This window comes from Drosophila sechellia, chromosome 3L (genome assembly GCF_004382195.2).
Source record: "Drosophila sechellia strain sech25 chromosome 3L, ASM438219v1, whole genome shotgun sequence".
In the NCBI taxonomy this organism is placed as follows: Eukaryota; Metazoa; Arthropoda; class Insecta; order Diptera; family Drosophilidae; genus Drosophila; species Drosophila sechellia.
This window is the reverse complement of record NC_045951.1, coordinates 15984945-16012886: the sequence shown is the minus strand read 5'-3', so window position 1 is coordinate 16012886 and position 27942 is coordinate 15984945. Positions and strand designations below refer to the sequence as shown.

General features: G+C 43.7%; 6 protein-coding genes across 12 annotated transcripts; 4 read left to right on the top strand and 2 right to left on the bottom strand.

Annotated features, from left to right (window-relative positions):
- Positions 1–187: 187 nt before the first annotated feature.
- On the top strand, positions 188–9345 carry LOC6605958. Of its 3 annotated transcripts, XM_032719035.1 has the most exons (8): positions 188–662; positions 720–778; positions 976–1099; positions 1169–1349; positions 1414–1606; positions 2164–3249; positions 8537–8677; positions 8796–9345. In XM_032719035.1, exons 1-8 carry the CDS (start codon positions 188–190, stop codon positions 9024–9026), a joined length of 2490 nt encoding a protein of 829 aa, XP_032574926.1. In that variant the 3' UTR covers positions 9027–9345. The 3 variants fall into 3 exon arrangements, with proteins under 3 accessions (XP_032574926.1, XP_032574927.1, XP_032574928.1); XM_032719036.1 differs by lacking the exons at positions 188–662; positions 720–778; positions 976–1099; positions 1169–1349; positions 1414–1606 and adding an exon at positions 2000–2110 and having other exon boundaries at positions 8796–9181; XM_032719037.1 differs by lacking the exons at positions 188–662; positions 720–778; positions 976–1099; positions 1169–1349; positions 1414–1606 and adding an exon at positions 2011–2050 and having other exon boundaries at positions 8796–9181.
- On the bottom strand, positions 3318–5576 carry LOC6605957. The gene has a single exon (XM_002030733.2). The coding sequence runs from the start codon at positions 5219–5221 to the stop codon at positions 4163–4165; it is 1059 nt and encodes a 352-aa protein (XP_002030769.1). The 5' UTR covers positions 5222–5576; the 3' UTR covers positions 3318–4162.
- Positions 9346–9688: 343 nt separating the features above from the next.
- LOC6605955 (serine/arginine repetitive matrix protein 1) lies at positions 9689–13618 on the bottom strand. 3 transcript variants are annotated; one of them, XM_032719033.1, is made up of 7 exons: positions 13378–13617; positions 12992–13322; positions 10803–12926; positions 10544–10747; positions 10273–10471; positions 9967–10215; positions 9689–9850 (listed from the first exon to the last, which is right to left on the bottom strand). In XM_032719033.1, the coding sequence occupies exons 2-7, from the start codon at positions 13309–13311 to the stop codon at positions 9809–9811; spliced, it is 3138 nt and encodes a 1045-aa protein (XP_032574924.1). In that variant the 5' UTR covers positions 13312–13322; positions 13378–13617; the 3' UTR covers positions 9689–9808. The 3 variants fall into 3 exon arrangements, with proteins under 3 accessions (XP_032574924.1, XP_002030767.1, XP_032574925.1); XM_002030731.2 differs by having other exon boundaries at positions 12992–13316; XM_032719034.1 differs by lacking the exon at positions 9967–10215 and having other exon boundaries at positions 13378–13618.
- A 432-nt stretch (positions 13619–14050) lies between these two features.
- LOC6605954 (1-acyl-sn-glycerol-3-phosphate acyltransferase gamma) lies at positions 14051–18006 on the top strand. Of its 2 annotated transcripts, none has more exons than XM_002030730.2 (5): positions 14051–14131; positions 15702–15888; positions 15949–16484; positions 17028–17385; positions 17601–18006. In XM_002030730.2, exons 2-5 carry the CDS (start codon positions 15708–15710, stop codon positions 17684–17686), a joined length of 1161 nt encoding a protein of 386 aa, XP_002030766.1. In that variant the 5' UTR covers positions 14051–14131; positions 15702–15707; the 3' UTR covers positions 17687–18006. The 2 variants fall into 2 exon arrangements, with proteins under 2 accessions (XP_002030766.1, XP_032574932.1); XM_032719041.1 differs by lacking the exon at positions 14051–14131 and adding an exon at positions 15431–15543.
- Positions 18007–18532: 526 nt separating this feature from the next.
- Positions 18533–20887, top strand: LOC6605953 (1-acyl-sn-glycerol-3-phosphate acyltransferase delta). The gene is made up of 5 exons (XM_002030729.2): positions 18533–18646; positions 19175–19346; positions 19585–20120; positions 20198–20555; positions 20618–20887. The coding sequence occupies exons 2-5, from the start codon at positions 19181–19183 to the stop codon at positions 20692–20694; spliced, it is 1137 nt and encodes a 378-aa protein (XP_002030765.1). The 5' UTR covers positions 18533–18646; positions 19175–19180; the 3' UTR covers positions 20695–20887.
- A 273-nt stretch (positions 20888–21160) lies between these two features.
- Positions 21161–27322, top strand: LOC6605952 (roquin-1). Of its 2 annotated transcripts, none has more exons than XM_032719039.1 (4): positions 21161–21282; positions 22474–22636; positions 22701–24875; positions 25052–27322. In XM_032719039.1, the coding sequence occupies exons 2-4, from the start codon at positions 22475–22477 to the stop codon at positions 25193–25195; spliced, it is 2481 nt and encodes an 826-aa protein (XP_032574930.1). In that variant the 5' UTR covers positions 21161–21282; position 22474; the 3' UTR covers positions 25196–27322. The 2 variants fall into 2 exon arrangements, with proteins under 2 accessions (XP_032574930.1, XP_032574929.1); XM_032719038.1 differs by having other exon boundaries at positions 21162–21282; positions 25049–27322.
- Positions 27323–27942: the final 620 nt, after the last annotated feature.

Here is a 27942-nt window from a genome sequence, read left to right as displayed (position 1 = left end):
GGTGACTTTGCATGGTTTAATAAACTACCTTCAGGAAATTAGGTAGATCTCAGATAGTAGAATACATTTTATTACATCAAATCGAATTTAATAACGCATTAAGTATGTATGTTAAAAAATGTTAGTACTTTTAAAGATAATAGATAGTTAGAAAATATTTTGGGATCTATTTCTCTTGAACTCCGACATGTCAAACCAACTGTTTTTCCTGAGCTTGGCGGACATCTTCTCGGTGTATCCGGCCATCTTCAAAGAACAGAGCAAGAAGCTGAAGAAGACCAAGCAAATCTACCTACCCAGCGATGAGGAGTGGCAGGACAAGATGTACTATATGCTATTGGAGATTCAGCGTCATGTGAACGAATCTTCCGATGATGCGCTAACCCTGCACGACATCAATAAGAAGGAGAAACCAGTGTTCGACCCCTTGCGCATTACCAAGATCGTATCGCCAGGAGTTAGCCCATGTGGCAGACGCAGTAGGACCCTCAAGTACTGTCATTCCACGGCGGTGAAGATCAAACTGAAGGCCGGAGCACGCTGGACCTTGCCCACCATCGCCAATGCCGCCAAACTCCTCCGCAAACCTCCGATTTTGGTGGACTTCAAGAATGAGCACGAGATGCGTTTGGCTTTCTCCTTGATCTACGACGTCTTTCGATGTGGGTTCTTAATTAAGTCACTTATTATTATAAACTTGTTCTGATACTTTATTTTAGATAAGGTTGTTATGTCGAACGCTCTAGAGGATGTCTCCTTCTTTGAGGAGCACAAAGAGGTCGGTAATCTTAATATCTCAGAAAAACATTGGATGTAGATTTGGATGAAGATAGATTTTTGATAAAGATAGAAACTGGTCATGTTTTTTAAATGAAATGAAAGCACATTGCCTGATCCAAAACTCCTATAACTCCTTACTTACAAGATTTTTAGAGAAAATTCAGAGTACAGAATTTTATCCTTAATTTTTCTCAGTTAAAAAACGACGAGCAAAGAATTTGGCTGATGCTCTTTGAACTCTACGATCGTCAGTTTAAGGGTCGAAATTCTGAGGAAAAGGATTTGCAAGCGAGGCTTTACAAGGAATCCGAAGTTACAGGTGGGTCTGGAATACAGGATAGAAAGGACACATTCTTCTACATTCATTCTTAATCCAAATTTTAAACAGAACTCGCGGATCTCCTTTGGCAACATCGCATTCGACTGGCAGCCTCGATTTCCCGAATGAGAATCCAGGTGGGAGCACTCCGACTGTCACAACTGCTTCCTATCCACCTCCAAAACGAAAAGGTGGCCATCGCAGCTGCCAATCCTGTGGTTACCGGTTGGATAAATCCTTTTTTGATACGGTTAGTAAATATGATCTTTATACTAGTTTACTATAGACTTATAAAAATGCATTTTACTTGTTAGAAATAAAGAGGAGGCGGATAAGATCCTTACAGAAATGGGCTTTACTGTCCATGGACCGGACGACGAGGAGCCACTGTTGGTCCAGCACTGCAAGTGGGACAACATATGTCCTTTGGTCATATCCTGCATTCCCAAGGATCGCAGCGAGTTCACCAAATCCGTGTTGATGAGTAAACATTACTTTATAATGCAGGTGAGACATAAAAAATATATATATGAGATTATTATTGTAGAATTTTAATGGAAAAAGTAGTTATACTGCTAAAATCTTAGAATATTTTATGACATGGAGAATTTTATTTCTAAGTTTAAAATGATTAAATTAATTCTAACTCATATTTTAATATTGATAACAGTGGAACTTTTTTATATGTCCGATCGTTACAATCGATATTGATTAGAAACTAAAACAGCTTACTTCCGGAAATTAAACTAATAGTCTCAATGTCTATAAAATTTCTTTGTCTAAATGTCTATACAAATTACAAAGCAATTCGTGTTTACGGTGAAGTTTTTCCCGGAAAAAGTGCCCATAGACAGCTTATGACTACAACTTAAGTAAGTCAACACTGCGTATGATCAATAAACACGTAAGCCGGGCGACATGAAAAAACAACGTTATATAAACTAGTTATCGGTAATGTGATATGCGAAAACTTTTGCGACTGACAAAACATATTTGGCTTTAATGGCAAAGGTTCAATGCACTTTTTTTTTGAATGCTTACACTTGTATTGATTCCCTTTTCAGGACAAGAACTTCACCTTCGGTCCGGCCATCATGTCCAAGTTGATGGATTACTTTGAGCTGGATGGCGATATACTGCAGACGCATATCGGTTCTCCACGATCGACGGCATACTTGGCAGCCTTGTTTTACTCCATCAACCGGGTGAATAACTTTTATGTTTATGGAGCAGGAGCAAATCTGAAGGAGTACCGGCGATATATGGAATCCATTGGGGTCAATAATATCCGGCTGTTTGGCGATGCCTTCACCTCGTTTCCCATGGAATCGAATCGCTTTCGAACGGTTGTGGGTGTCTTCGCTACACCGCCGAATTCCTTTAGTGCAATCTCGGATCCCATCGATTTGATCTGCTCCCGTGGTGGCGATCTGAGCATGCTGGAGGTGCTCACCGAATCGGAGGTCAGCGACGAGGGTCGCCAGCGGGTGGCCATGATACTCGAGGAGCAGCTGCTGACCCTCACCATGTCGATGTCGCGACCCCAAGTGCAATTCGTTCTCTATCAAACGCACTCGATTGTGGGCACCGAGAACGAGGATATGGTGCAGCATGTCCTGGAGCTGATCAATAAGCTGGCGCTGGAAAAGCATCGCAATGCGTACAAGGAGCAGAAGCGTCTGGAGGCGATAGCCGAAGCGGAGGCAGCCAACATTCCGGCAGCTGCAATGAGCAAGGATTCGCCCAGGAAGAAGGACAAACCGGAACCTCCAGCTCCTGGACCTCCGGGCTCCACAGCTCCGCCACTGCCGCGTGTGGAAAGCATTGATCTGATAGTAACACCCGATATCGATGAGTTCGTGCAGGATACCGTGCCGGATATATGCATCAATCAGGATGATTGCATCAAACAGCAGGTTACGGGCAGTTACCTGGCCTTGGTGCGTCGCAAAACCCTAACTCATTTGAATGAAAAGTACCTGATTCGCCGGGCGGAGCAGAGAGGACTCTTTGGCAAGCCCGAAAAGGATGTCAAGGAGCGTTCGAGACCGAAGACTGTGAAGCTGCCGGAGCAGCAATCGGAGCCAGCGCCCCAGGACATGGGCTATGATCCGCAGGGCTCCGCCCACAGTTCAAGTGCCCAGCAAATTGTGAGTAAACAAAAATTATGCCAAATTCGATACCCCTGACCGACCAACACAGAGATACACTAAGGCTGTTAGACTTTACACTTTATTGTTAACAAAAAAAACAGAATTTGAAGGTGGGCGATTGTTGTTAAAAATAGGCGATTGGCGGTGGATAGATATAGGGGGTAATGTGACTGGTGCTGAGGTGTGGTGGGGCTATGTACACTCGGGTCTTATGAGCTAATAATTAACATGTCGATACTGTCTGCGGATCGATCATCATCGATGGACACGCGATCGATGTCATCATTACCGAAGATCGAACATCATGCATTCAATTATCTCGATCGGCTTAATTATCTTGTATTTCGACAAGATCATTGCTATCAGCTCGAATTGGTGATTCTATACTTTTAGTTGTTTTAATTTCAAGTTGATAGTACATAGCTTTCTATTATCGCAATGCCCTTACTTTCTATTTGTATTATCTTCATCTGTATTCATTCACATGGTTTTGTTTTATTTGCATGTGCAATCTAGTACGCTTAATCCATGGAGGTATTTAAATTGCCGCATTGTTAGTTATAACATTAACATTTGTATTATTTGTTTTCTTTGAACATTCACATCATTATCGTCTTAGTTGTACTGATAGGGATTGGTTACGATTATCGCGGAACAGGGCTGATCACCTCCATCTCGTTGCACCCAGTATGGCTCTCACATCACAATTTAATCTATATTCACATCCTATAATCTTCGGCCACCTCATCGCCATTAGAGGGTGAGCTATCGGGGTAATTAGCATGAGGTGGCAATCACATTGCCCTGGCTTAGTCACAGGCTCCAAGGGATTAGGTCATGCTCGATACGCTCATCTCACTGGACCGCCGATCGATTGGAGGGGGAGATCGTCTAGCCATGTCCACTACTACTACTTCTTCCAAGCACTCGCCGATGAGGTCTTCGAGTAGTTCTGGCTCCTCTGCTGCTGGTAGCTCTGCTTGATGTCCGACTTCTTGGCACTCGAGTAATTCGATCCCATGCCCGAATTGCTGCTGGTGCCATTGTAGCTGAAGCTGGACTTGAAGGTGGGGTTGCCCATGCTCTTGAACATCGGATGGTTCTTGCCGGCGCCCACGGGCGGAGCCGACTGATTGTAGTAGCTCTTCGTGCTATTCTGTTGGCCCTTGTCGTTGGACATTTGACGGACGTAGGAGGAGAGTCCCAGGCCGACGGCGCCCATGCCAATGCCCATGCCCACGCCCACTCCCACGGTGCTCACGCCCACTCCGCCCATTCCCACGCCGTAGGACTGCTGCTTGTGGCTGGTGCTGAAGGTGGCCGCCTGGTGGTCACTGGCCAGAGATCCGCTCTGCGTGTAGAACTGCTGCTGCACCTCCACTATGTAGCGATAGGCCTCCTCCATGCTCTTGGGATTCCGGCGCAGGATCATCGAGTGCGTCGGCTCGGGCAGATGATCCCGGAACACCTGCAGCGTGATGCGCTCTATGTCCTCGAGACTATACAGGGTGTCATTGTGCGTGAGCTTTCTATTGATCAGTCTGTGCTTGAGCTTGGCCATCTTCTGGTAGTACAGCTCTATGTTCGAGTCCAGGACAGCGCTGCGTATCTTGTGTATCAGCGAGTAGCTGGACTCCCGCTCCGCATAGTTGTACAGCAGTTGATCCTTGAGTTTTAGCCAGGACTCGGCCTTCAGGAGGTGGCCATTCACGGCGCAATTGCCATTGCCCACGGGTGCGCTCATTTGTCGCGTGAAGACCGCCTCCCTGGCGCGATCTGTGCACTTATTTTTGATATGTCCTATCAACTGAGACTTGTAATAGTCGTCGAAACTATTTATGGCCGGCATGAGGGCCTCGATTTTGTGCAGGAACTGCGGCAGCTTGCCAGGATCACTGCCATCGAAGTTCTCCACCAGCTTCAGACGGCTAAGGACCTGATTGTATTTGTTCACGAACTCGGGATCCATTCTGGACTAATCTCCCCTAGGACTACTACTACTGGTATCAAAGTGGGAGCCCTTCTATAGCTTTACCGTTAACCGATCGTTGCGTTCGCGGCGACGTTTCGGGCGCGACTGCTTCAAAATTCGAAATCGCCGCCAAGCGAGTGCCGCGTCAATAATTGTTGTGTATGGAAAAACAGATTTTAGATTCTTACAAATGTATAAATTAACATTCATTAACATGAATTTTACTTGCAAGACCCTCTCCGCGATCCAAACCGACAATGGCAACGGAACACGCTGGCCTGCGGATTCGCAATCGACACGAACCGTGGTCGCTCCAACCGAGCTGAGCACTACTGAACTGAATGAGCGGATCCGAACCCGAACCGAAATCAACTGGCAGAATAAAACAGAACGGAACACAGCGCCCGCCATTCATTGTGGTGGGAGTTGTGGTACCCGGTGTGTGAGGAGTGCAACGGGTGTGCCAGACCATCCAGGTGGTATGGTACGCACAATGGGGAGTCACAGTGATTTGGTGGCCTGATATTCAGGGATTCTGGGAAAATAAGTAGGGCAAATGTACCTTGAACTTCAATTGAATAGAGTGCTGCATTTCAGGTCTTAAAACATATGCAAATGTTTCCCTACTCCCTACTTTACTCTATATAATATATCTCCTAAATATTACTTTCTTCTAAGAAGTATGGGAGTTCTTATAGTTTCCTTCTTGCCTTCAAAAGGGAACGATATTTTTTGTAGCATACATTTGGGTTTATAATGCCGATAGTCCTGATAATGGTAGTTCAAAACTCCATTTTTCTTTTCAGTTAATTTCCTTTTAATCTTACATTTAAAACGAATTAAAACTATTTATTAGCTCTTTATAAAACTATTTATAGCTCCATATATGAGAAGAATAGAAAAACTGTCAACAAATTTGCTATATGATATGCCTATAAGCAAAGAGTGTATATAGTTTGGCCTGTATTTAGCTCAAAAGTTTAAAAGTGACAATTTCCTAGATTTAATGGGTATCTCATAGACGTGACACCAACTTCCTTCAACGCTATTTGCTTACTGTTGTTGCGACGCTGAGTCATAGCCACAAAACCCCAGCACGGCGACACCCTGCGACCGATCGCGACAGATATATGTACATATAGCCGGGCAGATAGAGATGGCGATAGTGCCGGCCCAACGGACACGGGCCACAAAAAGGCCGTAGCACGCACATACTCGTTACTCGTACCCCTCATACAACATCAAACACAGCAGCGAATTTCATTAAAGAGCACGCACACAAATCGCTTAAACGAAGCGTTAGATTCGCTTGTTGTTTGCCTCGTCGCTGCTCGTCGTGTTAATTGTCGGGGTTCAAATGGCTAAAAAAAATAAATACATAAATAAATAGGGAAAGTCTACGCTAGGACAACATAATTTCCAACTGACGGACTGTGCGGCGCACATAAATATTACGCATACGCACCGATTGACAGCGAGAGCTGCGATTTTTGCCATTATTCACATGCAAATTGTGGCACACAGCAAAATTGCATTCCAAGGTCCTTTCATAATTTTTAGATTTTTTCGAAGAATCTAATTGCTCACTGCTCGCTGCACCCTGCACTCGATTGCTCATCGCCTGATCTGCACTCAATCGACCCCAGCAGCATCTAATTCAGCTCGATTGCCTCCAATCTTAACACTTGCACTGACAGAAAATGAGTGTAATTAATATGCGATAGGTTTCATTTGAAGTTAGGATAAAGTGTGACAGAATTGAGCTATCCGCTCTTCATATTTAATTTTAACCATAAAAACAGCACTTCAAGTTTTACCATTTGTAAATTAAAGAATGATAATTGTTATGAGATTCTAAATTTTATTTTTGAAAACATAGTGCTTTTGGATTTCTTGACTTTAGTACTTTAGTAATTTAATGTCAAAAACTTAACCTTTTACAGTTTTTTAATTTTTTTTTTTTAATTTTACTTAAAATTTAAACAATATTATTCATTATTAAAGTAAACTTTCTGCTATTGACATTAACGTTAAATGATTACAGAATGATGAATAGAAGTGCAATGTAGTGGATCATTTCTCGCGGTGTACCGCTGCTCATACCAGCGCACACCTTTATTAGTGGCAGCCCACTCCTAACCCTCCTCTGTTCCCATAGAGGGGTCGCTTTTAAGGTCTGCTGCGCCGGCGTGCGCGGTTCGGCTAATTAGCAACAATTTCTGAGCGTTAGCGGCTTTTAAAACTGTTTAATAATAGCAAAAACTTGTCGGCGTGTAGTCATCGCCGAGGACAAAGCACCAAGAAAGCGCTGGATTGAAGTTGGGAGGGGGGTGCTCCGCGATTAAGGGGAGGGGGGTGTTTCCATTGGGGTGCTAATTTAAATCGCGTCTCTAAACTGATAAGCGCACTTAATTGCTATCAACTTCGAGTTGGATGACTCTGTCACTTCGGCTCACTGCGAAAACAATCCAAGCCGCCTTGCAACTTGCTTGCCGCTTTGATAAGCAGGTTCAGGGACACCCCCCTACACACCACCTACCGCTCCACAGCCACACACAACGAACCCAACAAAGCCCCACCCAAGCGATCCACACTCCCCCAACCATAAATACCATAACTATTGTGGAGCTTTCCGAACTTAAGATAACGATTTCTGGCTCGGCAGGTGATTAATCATCTAGATAATGTAGGTATATTACCATTTCATTCACAACTGTTTATAAAATTTAAATGATAAGGATTTTAGCAAACTTTCTGTCTTCCCAGATATGGCTAAATACCAATATCTCCTAAAAAAAAAAATACTTTTTACTTTTTATTATATGTTGTATGTTATATATGTTGATGTTCTCATTTTATCTTTATTGCTTTATTTTTTTTAGTTTCTATACAAATTTAGACAGTGGAATCTGTGCCCTTACTTCATCTTAAGAACAGCTTAATGTTTGGCTGCTTAAAAAACATTAAAACGCATATCAACTATCTTTTATTCTCGACCACCGCTTAAATACGAATAAAATAGAAATATCCCATCCGAATTCTACTGGCATAGTTAGCATTGTTTTCAAGAGCCAGGTGTCTAGTTTAAGTACAATAATATAATAATATAGTACCGAGTACACACAGTTATGGGCCATAATTCAGCTGAAACGCAGCGCGATTCGAATCATTTGCAAACCAAATTTGGCGCGAACTCTTCGCAAACATTTTGCGCATATTAATTGTGTTCTCGAAATGTGCTCAATTGTTTGGAAAAACTAATTACGTGCGCGGGCCTATTTCTGTTTCTATATTCCCATTCCCATTTTGCAGCTCCAGCGTCTGCAGCGCTCCACCAGCGCCAGTGCGATCCGTTCGCACCTGACCAAGGTGTCATCGACGTACCGCCGCCCCATCGCCTTCAACTTTGTGAGGCGCGAGTGCAAGCGCTTCTACGTCTTGCCCGTCTACATGGTGAGTGTGTTTCCCCCGTTGGACACCTTCTTTTAGGGTGTCCCATAATATTTACTACATCCCAGCACACACACACACACACCCACACTTACTGAATCCAATACCCTTTCGATTCCAGCACAGCACCAAGCAGAGCATTCGATTATGGTGGCAATATGCCTACAAATGCGTCACGCCCTCCGCCTCGGCCGGCGCCGTCTGGAATCCGAATCTGAAATTCCGGCTCTACTGCAGCCGGCAGCTGCGCATCCGTAAACTGCGACGTGGTCCGTGGTCCAGGAGGCAGCCACTCCGGCTGCATATCAATGACATCAAGCTGATGTGCCAGTTGCGCGGGCGCAGTAAATAAATGAGGTGACGGCAAAGCCCTAAAAGGTCTAGAAAAATTCCATGATACGAGTGATTTGTCATCAAACTTTGATAAAATTCCACAGATAATTCTGTTTGAAATTTGAACAATAAACTTGGCGCCAATTTAGGGCATTTATCGATAGACCAAGTCAACCAGTGCTGCAAACGGTAAAATTTTATATTTTATAAGCACCAATTTCAAAACTCTTTCTAAAATTTTATTAAAACGTATTATCATTTTCTTTATTTTGTTGAACTAATACTTTTTGGTTCAATAGTGTTACCAACAATTTAATAAAAACTGTTTGAAAAATAAATATGAACTTGTTTATTTTGCCTTTAGCATGGAATTAAAATAAATATATTAATTCTTAAATAGATATCTTTTATGTAGCAACCAAGAAGTCAATTATATTTAATTTTCAAACAAAAAATGATAAAGTGGGAAAACGAGGAACATTTGATCAATCCGATTTTGAAACAAAAGGAATTTCGCGCGTTGTTCATAGCAAATTTGATTCAATCTCTAAATTCATACATTTAGTTGCGCACTTATTAAATAATTATAATTATTATATGTAAACCCTACCAACTTATAATAGCTAGGCATATTACATTTTAAATTGTGATTCACTTAATTCAATGAAACGCAATTGAAAATGGTCCGCCAGTGTCCTGTATCCTTCAGTGAGTTACACGGTTGAGTAAATATAGTAGTGCATATGCGATACGTCTATATAGTTATGGTTTAGTAATGATGATGTCTTACGGGAAGTCTCTTTAAATGCCGCAAGTGCTGCGATGTGTGTCCCAATCTTTCAGCTGTAACGAATGTATTGTAAAAGATAGGTAAACATGAGTACTTTTCCTGCAATGCGTCGCAGTGTATAAAAATTAAAAAAATGCATAAAATGCATAATAAATCATAAATTGCTTACCTGGCAAAGACGACTGCAGTACCATTCATTCTGGCAGTGGGAGCACACGACGGTGGCTCCATAGAGCTTGCACTCGTAGCATTGCCTACCTGTGTTACCGTTGATGGTGTCAGAAGATTCATCCTGGGACTTATTGATGCTCTTATGCTTGTGGGACTTGTGCTTGTGAGACTTGTGCTTGTGGGACTTGTGACTCTTTTTGACATTCTCTTGGTCGTTGATATTATCGAAATATTGTTCTTGGTAGGACTAAATGGAAACACTTATTTTCGGGGAATGTCTAAAGTATTGTGATTAAGTGCATACCTGTCTATTGGCCAGTTGGCGATGGGAGGCCATCGGACTGCTGTTGAACAGCGGATCCATCTGTAATTCATTATCCGAATTATTGTCCCCCATTGAGACGATGCTAATATGCGAAAAATTTCTCCAAGACCTAATCTTGCGGAGCGACTCCGAAAGACTGATAGACGAATGTGTCGAGGAGCTTGCCATGTCCTGGTTTCTAAAAATTATATGACGTTAAAATAATATGTTCTAGTATATGTGTATCTATGTTTAATTTGTATTTTCTCACCTGTCTTGCGAGTGGATTAGCTTTGGTCGCTTGGCTGGCGGATCTCTGTCTGGATTGCGCTCTAGCAGATGGTCATTTCCCGCATCCCGATATTCGTCTCGCTGATCTCGCGGTGATAGATTATTTACGTACGAGGAATCTCTACGAAAAGGCATTTGGTCATTTGGAGACATAGCCGGTGTGCGTTTATTAAAACCCAAGGAACTGAAAACGATCAATTTTAACTTAGGATTCTTAGAATTAAACATTTAAAGCTTACCCGCGCAGAGTGTGTATGATGTTCTGGTTTAACTCGGCGTAATTCAGTAATTTTTCAATTGCCGACAGACTATGCTTGGGGGTCATTGGAGAATCGATTTCCTCTTCTAGCATCGTCTGCACCTCACTGATATCCTTGGTGCAGCACTTGTTGACAAGGATGGGCAGTAGGTCTTTAACAAGCATCGTGCGCTCCTTTCGCTCTATTCGATCAAGTAGCTCCTTCTTAATGTGACTCAAGTACAGCAGTCGGTTATATTCATCCTCTTTCTGGGCCATCAGCTTATCTAGGACTGCAAGATCCGCAACGATGCGTTCGCGCTCTTTCTTCAATGAATCTTCTTCATCGGGCAGCGAGCCAATTTTATCAATCATTGTCGCGTTAATTTCATCGAAAAGTTCTTTGACGCGATAATGGAAGTTTGCATCACTGTTGTTGAGATCAACAAATGACTTTTGGCGGGTTGTCGAAGAAGAAGCCGCTGGTGACCCCGAACCCTGCGTCTGGGTGCTCACTGTTTCCGATCGACGGGGTTGCGGCTGCTGGGGCACCGCAAAGTTGGGAGCAGCCACTGGAGCAGGATGCTGTTGAGCTGGCGTTTGATGGACCTGCTGTTGTTGGGCAAACTGATGTGGATTAGAATACCTTTGAGGGGTCGAAGTCTGCACCAAAGCTGGTCTTAATGAATCTGTCTGCTGCGGTGGAGGAGCTAGCTGCTGTGATGGAGCTAGGTGCTGTGGTGGAGATAGCTGCTGTGGTGGAGCTAGTTGCTGTGGTGGAGCTAGTTGCTGTGGCGGAGCTCGCTGCTGTGGTGGAGCTCGCTGTTGTGGTGGAGCTAGCTGCTGTGGTGGAGCTCGCTGTTGTGGAGGAGCTAGCTGTTGTGGAGGAGCTCGTTGCTGAGGAGGAGCTAGCTGCTGTGGCGGAGCTAGCTGCTGTGGTGGAGTTAGCTGCTGTGGTGTAGCCAGCTGCTGTGGTGTAGCTCGCTGCTGTGGAGCTGATCTATGTGGTGGAGCGAATGGAGCTGTAGCCCGTTGCTGTGGTGGAGCTCGCTGTTGTGGTGGAGGAAGCTGCTGTGGTGGAACTGATCTTGGAAAGTGCATCTGTTGCACGGGGGCTTGTTGTAGTGGAGCAACCTGAGACGGAGCTCTCTGCGCGAGGGCAGCAACTTGTGGTGCAGCAGCATAGGATGCAGCGACTTGGGCTAAAGCTGCCTGTTGAATCGAGAATGTCGCATTACCTTTCAGGTTGTCGTTGGGATAGGAAATCTGCATTTGGGTGGCCGTTGGCGATGGAGTATTTAAACTGTAAGAGTCAGCTTGATTGGCGGCAGAAGGCGGAGCCAGGGTATACGGTGTGCTCAGCTTAAAAGCCTGCTGACGCTGAAGAGGATTAGTCGATGGAATGTTGGGCATTCGGAGATTTAATGGTGGAGCTGCCTCTATTGGCTTCTTTTGCTGCACCGTTGGAAACCCAAATACATCATCATCCTTGCCTACATCATTGTCGCGCTTCTCGTCGCTTTCGGGCGGTGTTACCGAACGGCGTCTTTTAAGAGTGGCATCAACCACAAGCGACTCTGCCTCATTTGGCGTATCTTGCGACTGGTCCTTTAGAGCCTGTTCCAATTCCCGAGACGCTGAGAGCTTTCCGTAGTCGAAGCCCGGTTCCTGGGGATCCTTCTTTACCAGGAACTCGTCGAGGATAGAGGCACCGTTTTCGTTGTTTCCAAGTTGGTTTGCCTTCTTCCTTTCTGGCATATCGTAGTTCAGTTGGGGCGGTTCCGGAACCGTAGACATATTTTCCTTGATGGGCGTAACCCTTGTCGGCTCTTGCTCTGGTTTCTCAGGCGAATCCTCGTTCTCCGTGTCGTCAAGGCAAATAAGTTCCGGCGAATCACTGCCGCTGCGGCTGCGGCTGCGCGAATAGCTACGACTACGACTGCGGTTACGACTGCAACTTCGGCTAAGACTGCGGCTGTGGCTGCGACTACGACTGTTGCTCCTGCTGTCGTAGGTCCTGCGCTGCCTGGCATGGAAGCGAACCAGGTGCTTCAATCTGCGCTTGGGCAGCAAGTCCATCAGGCCGTCAAAATAGCTGTTGTAGTCCATTTTACTGGGTCGCAGCCTGAAGTGGGATCGGATAAGATAGGATTAGAGTTTCGGTAGGTTCTTTGGGAGAGTAAGCCTTACCAACGAATACTGCGACGCTTGAAGTAAAGATTGGGCAGCCTGCCCCGTTGTAACTGCAATTGGCGGATCCGCCGGATTGTTTCTGAGCGTGTGGAAGGTGGAACCGCCTCGTCATCCGGCTTTTCATTTTTCTCAGTGTCAGCCTCCGATTCCGGAGCTCCATTTCCGGGTTTCTCGGACTCGGATTCCTTGGATTTCGTCTTCTGTGGTCGCTGCTTGCTCACCGCCGCGTCCATCAGGGCGTCGTATTCCTCCTCCTCGTGGCTATACTCGTCGCTACTTAGCTGCGAATTGGAGGAGTCGTAGATCTCGTTGGACATTACGCCTGCAACTGGACGACGGTCAGGTATGTACATCTTTTGGCATTAACCCCCCCAAAAACTCACGCGCTCACGTCTGCAAATTTTTGGCCAACAAAAAAGCGTCTGCCGGTTGAATTTTCTGATCCGCCGACGAGCTTACCTTTTTAGTTGCTTAAAACCACTTAAAACAATAGCCCAAGACCCCAAATAGGCTAATTCGGGTTTATTCCACTTTTTAAGCGTTTACTTTCAGCGAAAATCCAAATTCCAAATGCGAGAAAAATTTCGCCGTTTAATTCTGCGAATAATTTCTGACAGGCATTTAGTAGGGACACAAACCAATATGGTAATCACGTTTCGGGAAAGGCCTAATAAAAACTGAATAAAATACCTTTTTCATACTAAGAACCAAAGTAAACCAAGGAATCGAATTTTGATCTTAGTACTTTCAATTGTTTATTGAGGAATGTAAATATTACTAGTTTCGGGGTTATTCGGTCATTTCAAATCTAAAAACCAAATAACTATATTGGGATAAGTTGTCTAAAACTGAGCTACATTTTTTGGTTTATTGAAAAGTTAGTAAGATTAAAAATCAATCATTAATAAGCAATAAGTGATAAAATCGATGCAGATCTTTAGCGAAATTATTAAGATTTCCTTTACAACATTGCAGCTTGACAGCCCTGGTGGCGAATACTAAATATAGAAAAATACTAAAGGCAAAAGTGGCGTTTTCCGATTGTCCACCGGTCATATCGTCATTGCACTCGAACGGTCATACCGTTTGGCTTACAAAAGAAAACAAATCAATTCGCACAAAAACATTGCCAAAAAGGTAAATGGCGGGCACGACGGCGCGGAGTGATAACCATATAGTAGTGACCAGTGTTTAGCAACCGATTGCCGCCCAGTGACACTCGAAACAAAGGGCACGACCGACAGTGCCATATACTACTTATATGTTCTGTATATATATATGCATATGCGTAACAGGGAATAACCGATAAGAACGGCGCAGCTGCAGATAGACAGACCTTCAAATTGGACTTTGTTTATTGATCGTTTGTGGGTGGCGATGGACTCGCTGATCGCGAACTGATAACCATAAATGTTAACCACATCACGCCACCACACGCCTCTCCCGCACACACTCGCACACGTGCGCCAGCTGAGCACATGCATACGTATATGCATGCTCACACGCACACAGGCGCATGGCCGTGCGCAAGAACTCTTTTGTTGTACTTTATGTAAAGTGGACGATCGAAAAAGTAAACCAATTCAATGCACTGGGTTCAGCAATCAACGTCGGGGTCACCAATTGTGTGCAACAAAAATCCAATCAATTTGGCGCGGCGAATTTTCGGTTGATTCAGTACATAAGGAATGGCATGAAACGTACTCCTCTGTTCATTGGATTTGAATCCCATTATCATCTTTAAGAAATTTAAAAAAAGCAGTGCTTGTCAACTGGATGCATTAATTTCTGTTAGAAAAACTTAGTGTGTTCCATTGTGAATGTAAATACACATATGCAGTCCCAGTTTTATATTGCGTGTCAAAACAAAAGATTGACCTTTATCATTGGTCGTTTTACAACCATTGTTTATAACTTTGTAGAAATACATCTTTATACAATCTTTATTCTAAACACGCTTAAACTTTTGAATTCATGACTAAATAAAAAGCTTAGTATATAATATATTTCACTTTCACTAAATATGAAAGGGTAAACACCTTAACGAAAAGTTTTAATTGGTTCAAAGTTTTAAAGTTATACTCATCATTAAAACGTTCGTTAAACTTTAGTAGTTTTTGAAACACGTCCATGCACTAAAAATGACACCTAAATGTAATCAATTTTTTGCTAAACTGTTTGCACACTTTGGTCCCCATAAACCCACTCATTCTAAAGATTATTGACTTTCGCGAGCTTCCACTGTGAAGTACGAGTATCTGCCCCATAATGACTATCCGTCGGACAGCCGGACTTTGTCCACAGCGGCTGTAGCTATTTCCAACGGAGAAGTCATCGATTGGCCAAGGCTGATTAGATTCCTCCTCAGGTAGCGGCCTTAGCAAAAGCTATAGCCTATAGCCCATAGCTCCCGCCGATATCTGGCGTCTCTGCCGTGCGGCGGTTGCCCCAGTCCATTGCCAGCTGGTGGTGCAGGTGGTTGCCTTCCCGGATTTCACGCTTTCTTTTAACTTGGCCGCGTGCTTTTGATTGAAGAAAACGCAGCTCGTGTGAGTGCGGGAACCTTGTGTAGTGGTTATAAACTAGGTGTTCCAGCGTCGGGACCATAAAGTGCGGGTTTACGAGCACTACCGGGGGAACAACCTACAATTAAAATAGTGATTACGTAAAGACAGCCGTTTTATTGGTTAAACATCGCTATTTGCAGATCAAAATGGGTTCCCTGGAGAAGCTGAAACAATTGAGACTGATACACCTGTGCATCGCGCTCACCTTCTTCACCAGCGGGCTGTGCATCAACTTTATCCAGCTGCTGATGCACGTCTTTATCAAGCCCATAGACAAGCGACTCTTCCGCAAGTTGATGTACTATGCCTGCTATTCGCTCTACTCCCGTGAGTATATCCTAACCAGTTCCGATTAGAAGTAGAAGCATAATACCTCCAATCCCTTAGAACTTATCTTCGTGTCCGATTGGTATGCCGGCAGCAAGATGACTGTCTACATGGACAAGGAGGACTTCGAGAAGCATGCCGGCAAGGAGCACGTCCTTCTGATCATGAACCACAAATACGAGATCGATTGGCTCAACGGCTGGATGATCTGCGAAAAGTTGGGCGTGCTGGGCAACTGCAAGGCCTATGCGAAGAAGGCAATCCGCTACGTGCCCATCATCGGCTGGGGCTGGTGGCTGGCCGAGTTCGTCTTCCTCAACCGCAACTTCGACAAGGACAAGACCATTATCACCGAGCAGCTCAAGGTGGTCTTCTCCTACCCCGATCCCACCTGGCTTTTGCTCAATGCCGAGGGCACACGCTTCACTCCCGCCAAGCACGAGGCATCCGTAAAATTCGCCCAGGAAAGGGGCATGACGGTGCTGAAGCACCACTTGATACCGCGCACCAAGGGATTCACCGCCAGTTTGGCACCCATCCGGGGTCTCTGTCCGGTCATCTACGACATTAATCTAGCGTACAGGCCCACAGATAAGGTAATTATAACGACAAACTTCTAGCTACATCCTTTTGGAAGCACTTTTAGTTACATAATACTGTATTTTATTGTGTCATACATTTAATGCAGAATTCTGCATGGCAAAGCTTCTCATATATGTATATTTTTGATCAGCCAGTTCGATAATACCCGTCTAATCTAATTTCTTTTCTTCTAATCCGATTATCTTGCTCATAGAAGAAGTGTCGCATTAACTCACTTAAACTTTGAATAGTCATGATTTCTTAAGATCGATGCTCTTCGAGATAAATTGGAATAACATTTCAAGGTTAACAAAGTGGTCATAATTATAACTTTATATGTGTCAACAGTATTATTAGCACTTTGGCCACATAGCAACTTTCATTTTTAATTGGAGTAACTTGTCGTTCTAATGATAAGTGCATAGAACTTAGCAAATTGCAATTTATTATGGTTCGAAATTAAACTCGCAGAAGCGAGTTATAAAAGGAGCTTATAAAGATATTAGCTACTAAAAGGCTATAGACCGGAGTTAATTAATTTGCAATTGAACTTTCAGACCCCCGCCACAATGCTGAGTCTGCTTCATGGAAAGAGCGTGGAACCGCACCTGCTGATGCGGCGTATTCCACTGGAACAGGTTCCCGAGGACGAGAAGGAGGCGGCCGCTTGGCTGCAGAACCTGTTCGTGGAGAAGGACAAGATCATCGATAGCTTCCTGGAGACGGGCAGCTTCTTCACGACGTCCGGCATAAAGGAGGTGCCGGCATATGTGAATAAACGCCGGCTGTGCTCACTCGTGAACTTTATCTGCTGGGCGGTATTCTCTCTGTCCTGCATTTTCTACTACGTGATCACTTCACTGCTGGCGGCCAACTGGACGGCCTTCATCACCGCCCTTTCCGTCCTGGGACTTTGTAAGTTCAATCTTTAGGAAGGATGGCACATTAGACGGCATTAGCAATCAATCTTTAAGTTTTAAGAACTTTTTGGAGTGTTAAATGCTAAAGTTCATATATAATTATGTCTTCATGGTTATAGCAAGCATATAAGACGCGTTCTAATGTGTTCTACTCTCTCCAAAAGCTTAACTTCTGTAAATCATATTGATATTCATTTTTTCCTATTCCAGTTTACTGGCTCATGGGTCAGGCCATCAACAAGACGCAGATCAGCAAGGCATCTAATTATGGATCCTCCAAGCCGGTCGCAAAGTAACTTTCGAATTCGCATTTAGTTTTGATTGTCGTCGAACTCAATTATTTACAAGTGACTTTGTAAAAGGCAGTCCTCTCACAAATCTCTCCGCTAAATGGATCAATTCGCGATTCCTGTCCGGACGATTTAAAGTGTTTTTGAACAGAAGTGCATGTTTTTCTTGTCTAAGTTTATGGTTACGAGGTAACTCCCGCACACTGGAGCCATCAATTTGCGTACGTAGTTGGTAGTTGTACACCTAAGTGGAAATTTAATTGTTTGATCAATTGTATTTTGGCGAGCATTGCAATAATTAAATTAAACAGAACGTGAGAGCGTGAGTTTGTTGTTGTTTTTTTGTTTTTGATAAGGCGTAAGGCAAGCAGTGCGCTGATAAGGGCGGCTGATAAGTGCGAACAGGCAAGCAGTGCACCTAAAGAGTGACCTTAACACAAAATACCAACAGTATTTCTTAACTGAATATTTGAATAAAAAGAATATACGTGTGTAGAAAAATATGTAAAATTTGGAATACATTGTTTTTTAGATTCCAAAGTTACTTATTAAACAGGAATGAACGGTTGCAATAAACGAGCAATAAGCAAAGCAATTGTCCACGTCGTGTCGAAATATTTGTGTTTATTAGCATTCTCCCCACACGTTCGGTTCTTTATCAGTTGTGCGGAAGCAGCGCACGTTCCGTTAGTTCGACTGCTTGCCCTTGGCTATACGATCAATACAAACACACGTCAAGCATAAAATCGCCTTTATTCGCCGATAAGCAGTGTCTCCCATTCCAATTGACTGATAACAGGGATTAAAAGTGTTAGTTGTGGGTTTCTGGGTTGTACTATCGACGAGATCCATATCACTAGGGGCCCGGGTCGCCTAGAAGAGTCATTTCATTCAGTCGAATTCTACTGGTTGGTAGAACAAGTTGCAACTTCCTGGTCTCTAATTGCTAAGATTCCGTTAAGATAGGTGAGTGAGTGTGTGTGTAAATGAAACAGTGGACTGTCGCAAAGTGAAACTGAAACGTGTTGAGTTCGAAAACTATTTGTACTTATGGCATTGCCTTTATCATTGCTAATATCAAATTTGATAAAACAAAATGTGGTATTCATCGTGATGATTGTAGAACTTAGTTCGATTTTCCTCGTCGAACTATGTAATAAAAAATATCTTAATTGATTATGAAATTCGTTGTACCGTTAGAAATTCCCAATACAACGATAAGAATTTAACTTCCAAGGTGCATGCTATACGAGTGTCTACTGTACCGATACAGTGTGTTGCGAGTGGGTGTGTGTGCGTTTACGGCACTATAATTTAAGCATTTCAATTTTCATGACACATTGGGAGCAAAGTTTGAGTGCTGGCCATATAATCAAATGTCGATATCGCGCGCTGGACATATTTATGAACTGCATTGCAGACATGACTTTCGACTTTCGATTACGTAAACGTTTCTCCAACGGACTGAATTAATTGAGTTGCGTCTATTTTTAGCCTAGGATGTCGCATCTACGGGGTTTGGGGCGACTGCTGATCGCCGTGACCTTCTTCACGTGCGGATTCTTCGTCAACATTGGCCAGCTCCTGCTGATTCTCCTCGTGCGGCCCTTCGATAAGAAGTTATCCCGCAGTCTGGCCTACTATCTGCACTACTCCTTCTATTGCAGTAAGTAACCATCATATAAATATAGATTATCATCATATTATTATGAGTATCAATGTTTCACATTTCATTCACATTAAGTATAGTGTAGTTTTCAGCACACTTCCTGTTTTCCTGATTAGATTAGGTATACGCAAGGTCTTATTTTGTATAAAGCACTTAGTTTTTACATTTGATAATTAAATGAAATAACGTAAAAGTGGTACTTAATGATAATTTTAAAACTATCCCCACATTTCAGTCCTTGTCTGCGTGGCGGAATGGTATGCGGGCAGCAAGCTGAGGGTGTACATCGATCCCCAGGACGAGCCGAAGTTCTTTGGCAAGGAGCACGGACTGCTCCTGATGAACCACACGTACGAGATCGACTGGCTGACCACCTGGATGATCACCGACAAGCTGGGCAATCTGGGAGGCACCAAGGCGTATGCCAAGAAGATGCTGCGCTATGTTCCGGTTGTGGGATGGGTCTGGTGGATGGCTGAATTCATCTTCCTTGACCGCAACTTCGAGAAGGACAAGGTGGTGATTAAGACGCAGCTGAAGGAGGTCTTCTCCTATCCGGATCCCGTGTGGATACTGCTCAACGCGGAGGGCACCCGTTTCACACCCGCCAAGCATGAGCTCTCCGTCAAGTTCGCCGAGGAGCGAGGTCTTCCCGTCCTCAAGCACCACCTCATTCCACGCACTAAGGGATTCACGACCAGTCTGCCCACCATGAGGGGCATCTGTCCTGCCATCTACGACATCAATCTGGCCTTCAAGAAGAATGCCGAGGTGAGAACTTAAGATCTTATATGTATTACATATATTTTAAATATAAATTACATTTTGCAACTTGAATTGATTTACAGCCTAAGCCCACCATGCTGTCCCAGTTGAACGGAGAGCCCGTGGAACCGTACATGTACATTCGCCGAGTGCCACTGGACGTGGTTCCCGATGGCGAGAAGGAGGCCGCCGCCTGGATGCAGGACTTCTTTGCGGAAAAGGACAAGATCATCGACAGCTTCCACGAGACCGGCAGTTTCTTCAAGAATTCCGGAGTCAAGGAGGTGCCAGAGAAAATCTACAAGCCGCGCCTGAGCACGTTGCTCAACTTCTTGGGCTGGGCCACCTTTGCCGTCTGGTGCATCCTGCACTACTTGGTCACCTCGCTGGTTGCCGGCAACTGGTTTGGCTTCATCACGGTTCTGTCCATTTTGGGAGGCTGTAAGTTGAGAAATTGTAATGTACGAGGATATATTTTTAACTTTTACAACTTGTACTTTCAGTCTATAGCCTCATGGAATACGCTGTGAATGCTTCGAAGATCAGCAAAGCCTCTGCGTATGGAGCAGCCAAGAAATAGATTTTCATACCTGAGTATGAACTTATAATATAAACTTATATTATAAACTCTTCGACAGAATATACGCCCTATAACTAACAACTCGACTGCACAGACCATAGAAATTTTATGTACATTGAATATGTACGATAAACAATTGTAGTTAACTGAATAAAATAGCATTTTATGCGAAATTTACTTACAAGAACTAAAAGATGTAAATATTGAATATGTGTTTGTACTTTTAATCGGAAAGATTTCTCAGTTTCTAGAACATACACGAGCTATTCTTGTTTTCTAATTAAACATGTGTTATAATTTTAAACCCAATATACAATAAATGCTATAAAATTAGGTTATCGAATTTCAAATATAGATAGCTAATCAAAATCGATTGCTTATCGCAATCAGCTGAGTGCGCCTAGTGCGACCCTTCGCGCAAGCAGTGTGGCAACTCATCGAACGTTTTCGTCCAGCTGGATTCAGTATTCCGCCGCTCGTCACCTGCGGTCATACTGATTGCAACTTCCCAAATTTCTTACAATAATCCAATGAAAATTAAAAAACATCTTTTCGTACCTTTAATGCAATAATATGTGCATTTTGAAGGTGAGTCTGTGCAGCACCAGTGCCAAAAATTGCTTTAAACCGAGTTTCTGCGAAATCCACGAAGCTGAGTGAAAAGTGAAACGTAACGAAAAAAAAACGTTGGGAGAGATTTTCGTGCAGTTCAGTGTTTTTCCTGGGGATTACTTGGTTTCAAGGACCTTTCACTGGCCTGTGGCCCTACTTTCCGAAGGTTCCATTCCTTGGGTTGACACAACCCATAGGATACTGCCCAAAATTCCCTTTGTTCGCGTCTCAAAAGAAAGCGGATGCTTGATGACGTTGAAAGCGAGTTACGTTTGTGTCCCCCATTAAGGCAGTTATGCGTGTGTGTGTAAGTGGCTCTCTCTGCCTGGGGTCTCAAAAGAATCATAAGCGATCCTTGGAGAACTTGAAGATCCGAAAAAGTTCTCCAGGAAGTGCAACTGGGGTATGAAAATATATATTTGCTATATATACATCCAGATATACTTGCATGCGTGTACAAATGCCCCCGCACACAAACAGCAGCAGACGAGTGTGCGTTTGTGTGTGTGTGTCTGTGTGGGGGGAGCACGCGAGTGTGTGCGTGTCGCGACAGCTGACGTTGGGGGTAAGGCAAGAAGAAGAAAAAGACGAAAGCGAAACTTTTTACTGTGCCACTTTTGATCGTTGTAAATGGAAAATAAGTCTATCTTGGAGTCACGTCACTTTCATCGTTACATCAATTCGATAATAACGCACATATTTTATGCGAAATTAGATCTATACACGATTTACCCTTTTGTCGATCGATATAGTTCGTTTCTATACTGATCTTATTGAGATCGTTTCCATTAAGATTCGACTTATAGATATAGCCTGGTGCATGTCCGTTCCAAAAATTATAATTCATTCTCAGAAAAAACTTAAGCTTTCCATAATGTTAAATCTGATAAGGATATAATTTGAATAACCCATAGAGCATATGTGTGTACATTTGTAGCATGATTTCTTTAACCAAGATAAGAAATATTACACATGCATGCTATGAAACTTTCAAAGGCAGTATAACTTCCGCCATTCCTATAATATATATGAATATAAAAAGTTAAACAAGCCTAATTCGGGTAATATTTTCAGATTTCAATATCACCAAGATGCCATTAAAATAAGATTTTTCTTACTTTCGGCTTATATCATTTTAATTGGTATTTTTATGTCTTTTACGCACAGCATGCCGATTCAGGCTCCCTCATGGACAGATTTTCTGAACTGTCCCATCTGCTGCAATGAATTCGCGGCCAGCCAGCGATGTCCGGTCAGTCTGGGCTGCGGGCACACCATCTGCAAGCTATGCCTGACGACCCTCTACAACCGGCAGTGTCCCTTCGATCAGGTGAGTTAAACTCCATCTAAATATTGCTCTAACCCTAATCGATTTGCCGTAATCCCTTTCTCAGACCGTGATTGTCAGCGATATCGACAATTTGCCCATTAACCATGCCTTGCTCCAGTTGGTCAAGGACTCGGAGCTCCTCGAGCTGGGACCACCACCGCCCAGTGTGCAGAAGCTGGAGCCGGAGCATCTTAAGTGTTATCAACTGGGTCAGCGGTGCATCGAGGAGCTGGCTTTGCACTTGAAGTCCTTCCTCAACCTGAACGGAAATGGCAATCTTTTAACTCGACCCATGCTACGAAAACTGGTTACCCTGGTCAACTGCCAGCTGATGGAGGAGGAGGGACGGGTGAGAGCGCTCCGAGCAGCCAGATCCCTAGGCGAACGCACAGTCACCGAGCTGATCCTGCAGCACCAAAATCCCCAGCAGTTGAGCTCAAATCTGTGGGCTGCAGTGCGAACAAGAGGATGCCAGTTCCTTGGACCCGCCATGCAGGAGGAGGTGCTCAAACTGGTGCTGCTAGCCTTGGAGGAGGGATCAGCGCTATCGCGCAAAGTGCTGGTCATGTTCGTCGTGCAGCGACTGGAGCCGAAGTTTCCCCAGGCCTCCAAGACGAGTATAGGACATGTGGTACAGCTGCTCTACCGCGCCAGCTGCTTCAAGGTGTCCAAGCGGGAGGCGGACTCGTCGTTGATGCAGCTCAAAGAGGAATTCCGTACGTATGACGCCTTGCGCCGCGAGCACGATGCCCAAATCGTTCAGATAGCTACCGAGGCGGGTCTGCGTATTGCACCGGAACAGTGGTCTTCCCTATTGTATGGCGACGTGTTGCATAAGAGCCACATGCAGAGCATCATCGATAAGCTGCAGACGCCAAGCTCCTTTGCTCAATCAGTCCAGGAATTGGTCATCGCCTTGCAGCGGACCAGTGATCCTGCGAAGCTGTCCAGTTTGCACCATCATTTGAAGTACCTGGCCAACATTGATCCCTGTGCGGAGGTTGCCCCGTGGTCGGATTTGGCTGAGGCCCTGGATGCAGTGCGCCATTCGGTCGTTGGACTGGTGAACTTTCTTCAGCACCATGGAGTGCGTAAGGCGCAGGACGGCATCAGTGGCGGTGGCAGTGGTGGGACGGCCATTAGCAATCCCAAGTACAAGATCAGCTTATGCAGGGACTTGAATGTGCGGCGGGTGTGTCCCCGAGGTTCTAGCTGTACCTTTGCCCATTCCCAGGAGGAGGTAGAACGCTATCGTGCACGGAATCGAGGAAAACACATGAAGACACCGTTGGCGCTGCAGGGACCCCCAGCGGTAGGCGTAGGAGCCATAAAGAAACCACTAGGCGAGCAGGAGGGACCTCCTCTAGGTAACATGCCACCCATGTTACCTATGTCGCCTATGCATTATATGGGCTCTCCTAGGGGATATCTGGATCCCAGCTTGGGACTTTCGCCAGGTGGTGGTCTCCCACCGCAGCAGCCGCCCCTGCTTCATCCGTCGCATCACAGTCCCATTACCCGGCTCATAGTGCCCAGCCGCTACGATTCTCGCTTCAGCGGCTTTGGCGTTGGCACGCCCAGAAATCCTTCGCCTAGAGAATACCAAGCCAACCCGATAGCGCCAACGCAACGCAATGCCAACCCACCGAACTTTAGTGTGAACAGCAACGTGCACAAGGGCTACATGTTGCCCGGCAGCGGTGGAGATGTCTTCCATTTGGGCAACCCGTGGGAGCAAGCATACCTGGCACAGCAGCAGCATCCTCCACAGCATCCCCAACAGCAGCAGCCACCGTCCAGCAAGCCGAACCTCAGCCGACCGTTGTCGATTTTAGCCGCAACAGCTGATACCTCATTTTATGAAAAGAAACCGCCGAATAGTGTTAGCATAGATCTGGACAGGGTCCCGGAGGTCGGTGTGGATGCAGTGCCTCTGTTCCGGCGATCCAATAACAACCACAACAACAACAATAGCAACTCCCACAATAACAACAACAACAATCATGGCTCATCACTGCTGTTCTGGAACAATACGGGTAAAGAGTCAGCGAACTTTGTACGATCAGACTCCATATTGGATGACGATGCGTCCACATTCGATGTGCCCACTGGCTCCTCCATGCTGAGTATCTATGGCCCGATTTGCCCCAAGAGCAGCACGACCGGCAACTGGAACAACTTTGATCTGGGATATGGCGGCTTTAAGAGCGATAGAAACGATAGCTTCAATGCCAATAAGGTAGGTGTGCTAGTTTTATTAGGAGGGGTGTGACTATTTATCTTTCTATCTATTTATGCAATCTAAACTGTTTTTGCTTATGGGTTTGGCATAGTGAATAACATGAATTTTCTAACTGATAAGGCTTTGCAACCAGTGTATAATCTTATATTTAAATATCTTCCCGAAAACAGCAGCAACAGCCGGTGTGGGGCAGGAAACCGCAACTGATGTCGGAGGACAGTTTCGAGGGCGGCATCGATAGTGGAATGATGCTGCAGCTGGAGAAGAACCTGGTGGACATCGTCGATCCCGATGACAGTGGGATCAAGTTGGACTAGGTACTGCAGTAAGGCCCACTCAGCCAGAGGATATTTCTATATAGGTGTTTATATAGATCGAATGGGCGGAAAAGAATATGTATAATGCAATCATTTTACACATCGTTAGAGGTTTGTACCGCACAGTTCAAACTTTGGTAGAATTTCAAAAGTAATTGTAGTTAAATCTGATCCGAGCGATCCGTTATTGGATCGGAGCCAAAACAAAAAATCAATTGGGTTGGGTACCGTCTATTAGAATCTATTAAATAATTGTCTAATTAGTTCATTGTTCAAATTTTGTGCAAATGTGTTACTCATGTTCGTGTTATGTTTCAGATTCGGGGTTTGTGTCTAGCACACATAGTGAAAAGTAAGAGAAAACAAAAATAAACTCAACCTAGATTGTAAACTATGTGTGTAGCCTAGAATTCAGCTCAGACTCGTAGATCCGTAGGAATCCACAAAAGAGGCGAATGATCAAGAGTGATGAGGATGAGGATGAGGATGAGATATGAAAACTCTTGTTGAGATCGGGCAACATCCAGTTTTGTATAGCAGCGAAGATTATAAAGCAATTTCCTGAGATGAAATAGAGATACTGTGCACTAATTAACTGAATCATGATCACAAGACTTCGAGATCTAGGCAGAACTCATATTCTTATCCAAAATAGTGTGTTTGTCATCCCCCGCTCCTGATTGTTTGTGATCAAAATTTGATTGATTGTGTAACGCTGTAAACATAGATATAAACTTATATATTTTTTTTAATTATTAACTATTTCAAAACGCTATTTTTATATATACAAAATCAGTAGGGCTGACAAGGACCTGAAAATCCTATCGCTCTCAAAAACACAATCACACACATACACCAACACGCATACATACTGAGCCACAAGACATGAACGATCATTTGTATGTGTGTGAAATGAATGTTTATATTTCTTAAAGAAATTTTAATAACGCTATTGTGCGATGTTGTTAACTATTGTACTATATATTATTAAATTTATTGAAAATAAATTAAAATCACGTCCCATTTTCCCCTTTTTGTAAACTGTGAGGAAGAGTGAAGTACAGGAGAATTGACAAACAGGAAGTTAAAATGTCATTCAGGGCTTTGAGAACATTTACACATACCACCTACTCTACGCAAATATAAATTTGTATTTATATCTAGAAACTAATCAATTGTGCGCTCTATTATTAATATTATATATTAATGTCAGTTGAGCCTGCGTTTTGCTTTCAAGACTTTGTACATCAGTTTGATTCGAAGCAAAAGTGAAAAGATTTTGTAACTTGTATTTGTTAAGCGATGAAATCAGGAACCCTATATATATAACAACGCTTGGTCATAGAGGAACATAACATATATATCTTTACAAATATATTTATTGTTAACGAGTTTCGATGCCGTGTGTGTAGTAGAATCCATGTAAAAATATATTCCCCATTCCGGGGAGTGCGTGTTCAGTTGTGAGCTAGTTAAAATTGATCGAAGCAATTTTAAAAAACAAAACATACATATGTAAATGTAATTTCCTACTACTCAGAAACTAAAGCATTCAGTGTATAGAAGCGAATCGAGGGAGCTAATTGGATTTTCCAAATCCATTTGCCTCCTGCCAAACGCGAAAAATATGGAAGAAGCCTGGGCGGATGGTCGTTCAACTGCGTACTTAAGTGCCAATCGAGATCCAGATTTGGCGATTTGGCTATATCCGCTCAGACTTTGGCTGTGGTGAAGATGATTTTATTGTAGCTTAAACCCAATGGGTTCAGTTCATAGTAACGTATTTGTTGAGTTGAGTTTTGTAACTTTATAATTTACAATCAGTCCAGCAACCGCCAAGTCCCCCAAAACTCTAATATTTCAAAACTGACCGAGGCGAGGCTCTTTTTTTTTAAACAGATCGTGCCGAGCAATTCACACAGACATTTTCTATTTACACACACTTATTTAAATGCATATATATATATTTACACATACATATGTTAATTAAATGTATTTTTGGTATTATCACTCAATGTTTCTACGCTAAGCTAATTTCGAGTTCTGTTAATCAAAGTGGAAAAAAGTATGCAAAAAAAAAAAACAAATTATTTATTTTATTTACCAATAAATTTTCACAAAACTTTAGTTGTTTCGGTTTTACCTCTGTCATTATTTTAAGTTCACGACGAAAGTTAGATGAAATGATGAAAGATGATGTGCGAAACATATCAGAGCGAAGAAAGCAAACGAGAAACTTAAACAAATAATCACCAGCAGAGTATAAGGAACTAAGAACACCAACAGCAACCACCAGATAGGAAATTTAATGGAATACAATACGCGATCCTATAGTTAACGCAACTAGTTACAGACAATCCGCATAACTTAATAAGATAAACGTAAAATATGGTTAAATACGATACGATAGTAGGCGCTACTGTTCCTCAACCTAGGGTTAGGCACTCAAAACCAATCGACCAAGGTCGCACAGATACTTTGCCGACGACTTTGCAGTAGTTCAGATCCAATAAGTCTATTATAACCTGCCAGGAGATAGCTTGTCGAGCCAACCACCACCCCATGAGATCAGATCCTCGATAGAACCCAGCACTGCAAGCGAGTAATCTTAGGTAGATAGATAGCCAGGGCGACTCCTTTTCAGCGCATCCAATGTGTTGTGGTGAGGACAATAGGATACTTTCAGTTTTAACGACCACCGCTACTTAAAAGTCGAAGCGCAATAGATGAGCACAAGCGTCCTGAAA

Bases quoted from the DNA above. Each gene is read 5' to 3' on its own strand.
- LOC6605958 (XM_032719035.1), top strand. From the start codon at position 188: ATGTCAAACCAACTGTTTTTCCTGAGCTTGGCGGACATCTTCTCGGTG. The intron at 1,100-1,168 runs GTGGGTCTGGAA...AATTTTAAACAG, and splicing joins CAAGGAATCCGAAGTTACAG to AACTCGCGGATCTCCTTTGG. The intron at 8,678-8,795 runs GTGAGTGTGTTT...TTTCGATTCCAG, and splicing joins ACGTCTTGCCCGTCTACATG to CACAGCACCAAGCAGAGCAT.
- LOC6605957 (XM_002030733.2), bottom strand. From the start codon at position 5,221: ATGGATCCCGAGTTCGTGAACAAATACAATCAGGTCCTTAGCCGTCTG.
- LOC6605955 (XM_032719033.1), bottom strand. From the start codon at position 13,311: ATGTCCAACGAGATCTACGACTCCTCCAATTCGCAGCTAAGTAGCGAC. The intron at 12,927-12,991 runs GTAAGGCTTACT...ATCCCACTTCAG, and splicing joins AAGCGTCGCAGTATTCGTTG to GCTGCGACCCAGTAAAATGG. The intron at 10,748-10,802 runs GTAAGCTTTAAA...GATCGTTTTCAG, and splicing joins ATCATACACACTCTGCGCGG to TTCCTTGGGTTTTAATAAAC.
- LOC6605954 (XM_002030730.2), top strand. From the start codon at position 15,708: ATGGGTTCCCTGGAGAAGCTGAAACAATTGAGACTGATACACCTGTGC. The intron at 15,889-15,948 runs GTGAGTATATCC...CCAATCCCTTAG, and splicing joins CTGCTATTCGCTCTACTCCC to AACTTATCTTCGTGTCCGAT. The intron at 16,485-17,027 runs GTAATTATAACG...TTGAACTTTCAG, and splicing joins CGTACAGGCCCACAGATAAG to ACCCCCGCCACAATGCTGAG.
- LOC6605953 (XM_002030729.2), top strand. From the start codon at position 19,181: ATGTCGCATCTACGGGGTTTGGGGCGACTGCTGATCGCCGTGACCTTC. The intron at 19,347-19,584 runs GTAAGTAACCAT...CCCACATTTCAG, and splicing joins GCACTACTCCTTCTATTGCA to TCCTTGTCTGCGTGGCGGAA. The intron at 20,556-20,617 runs GTAAGTTGAGAA...TTGTACTTTCAG, and splicing joins TCTGTCCATTTTGGGAGGCT to TCTATAGCCTCATGGAATAC.
- LOC6605952 (XM_032719038.1), top strand. From the start codon at position 22,475: ATGCCGATTCAGGCTCCCTCATGGACAGATTTTCTGAACTGTCCCATC. The intron at 22,637-22,700 runs GTGAGTTAAACT...TCCCTTTCTCAG, and splicing joins GGCAGTGTCCCTTCGATCAG to ACCGTGATTGTCAGCGATAT. The intron at 24,876-25,048 runs GTAGGTGTGCTA...TCCCGAAAACAG, and splicing joins ATAGCTTCAATGCCAATAAG to CAGCAACAGCCGGTGTGGGG.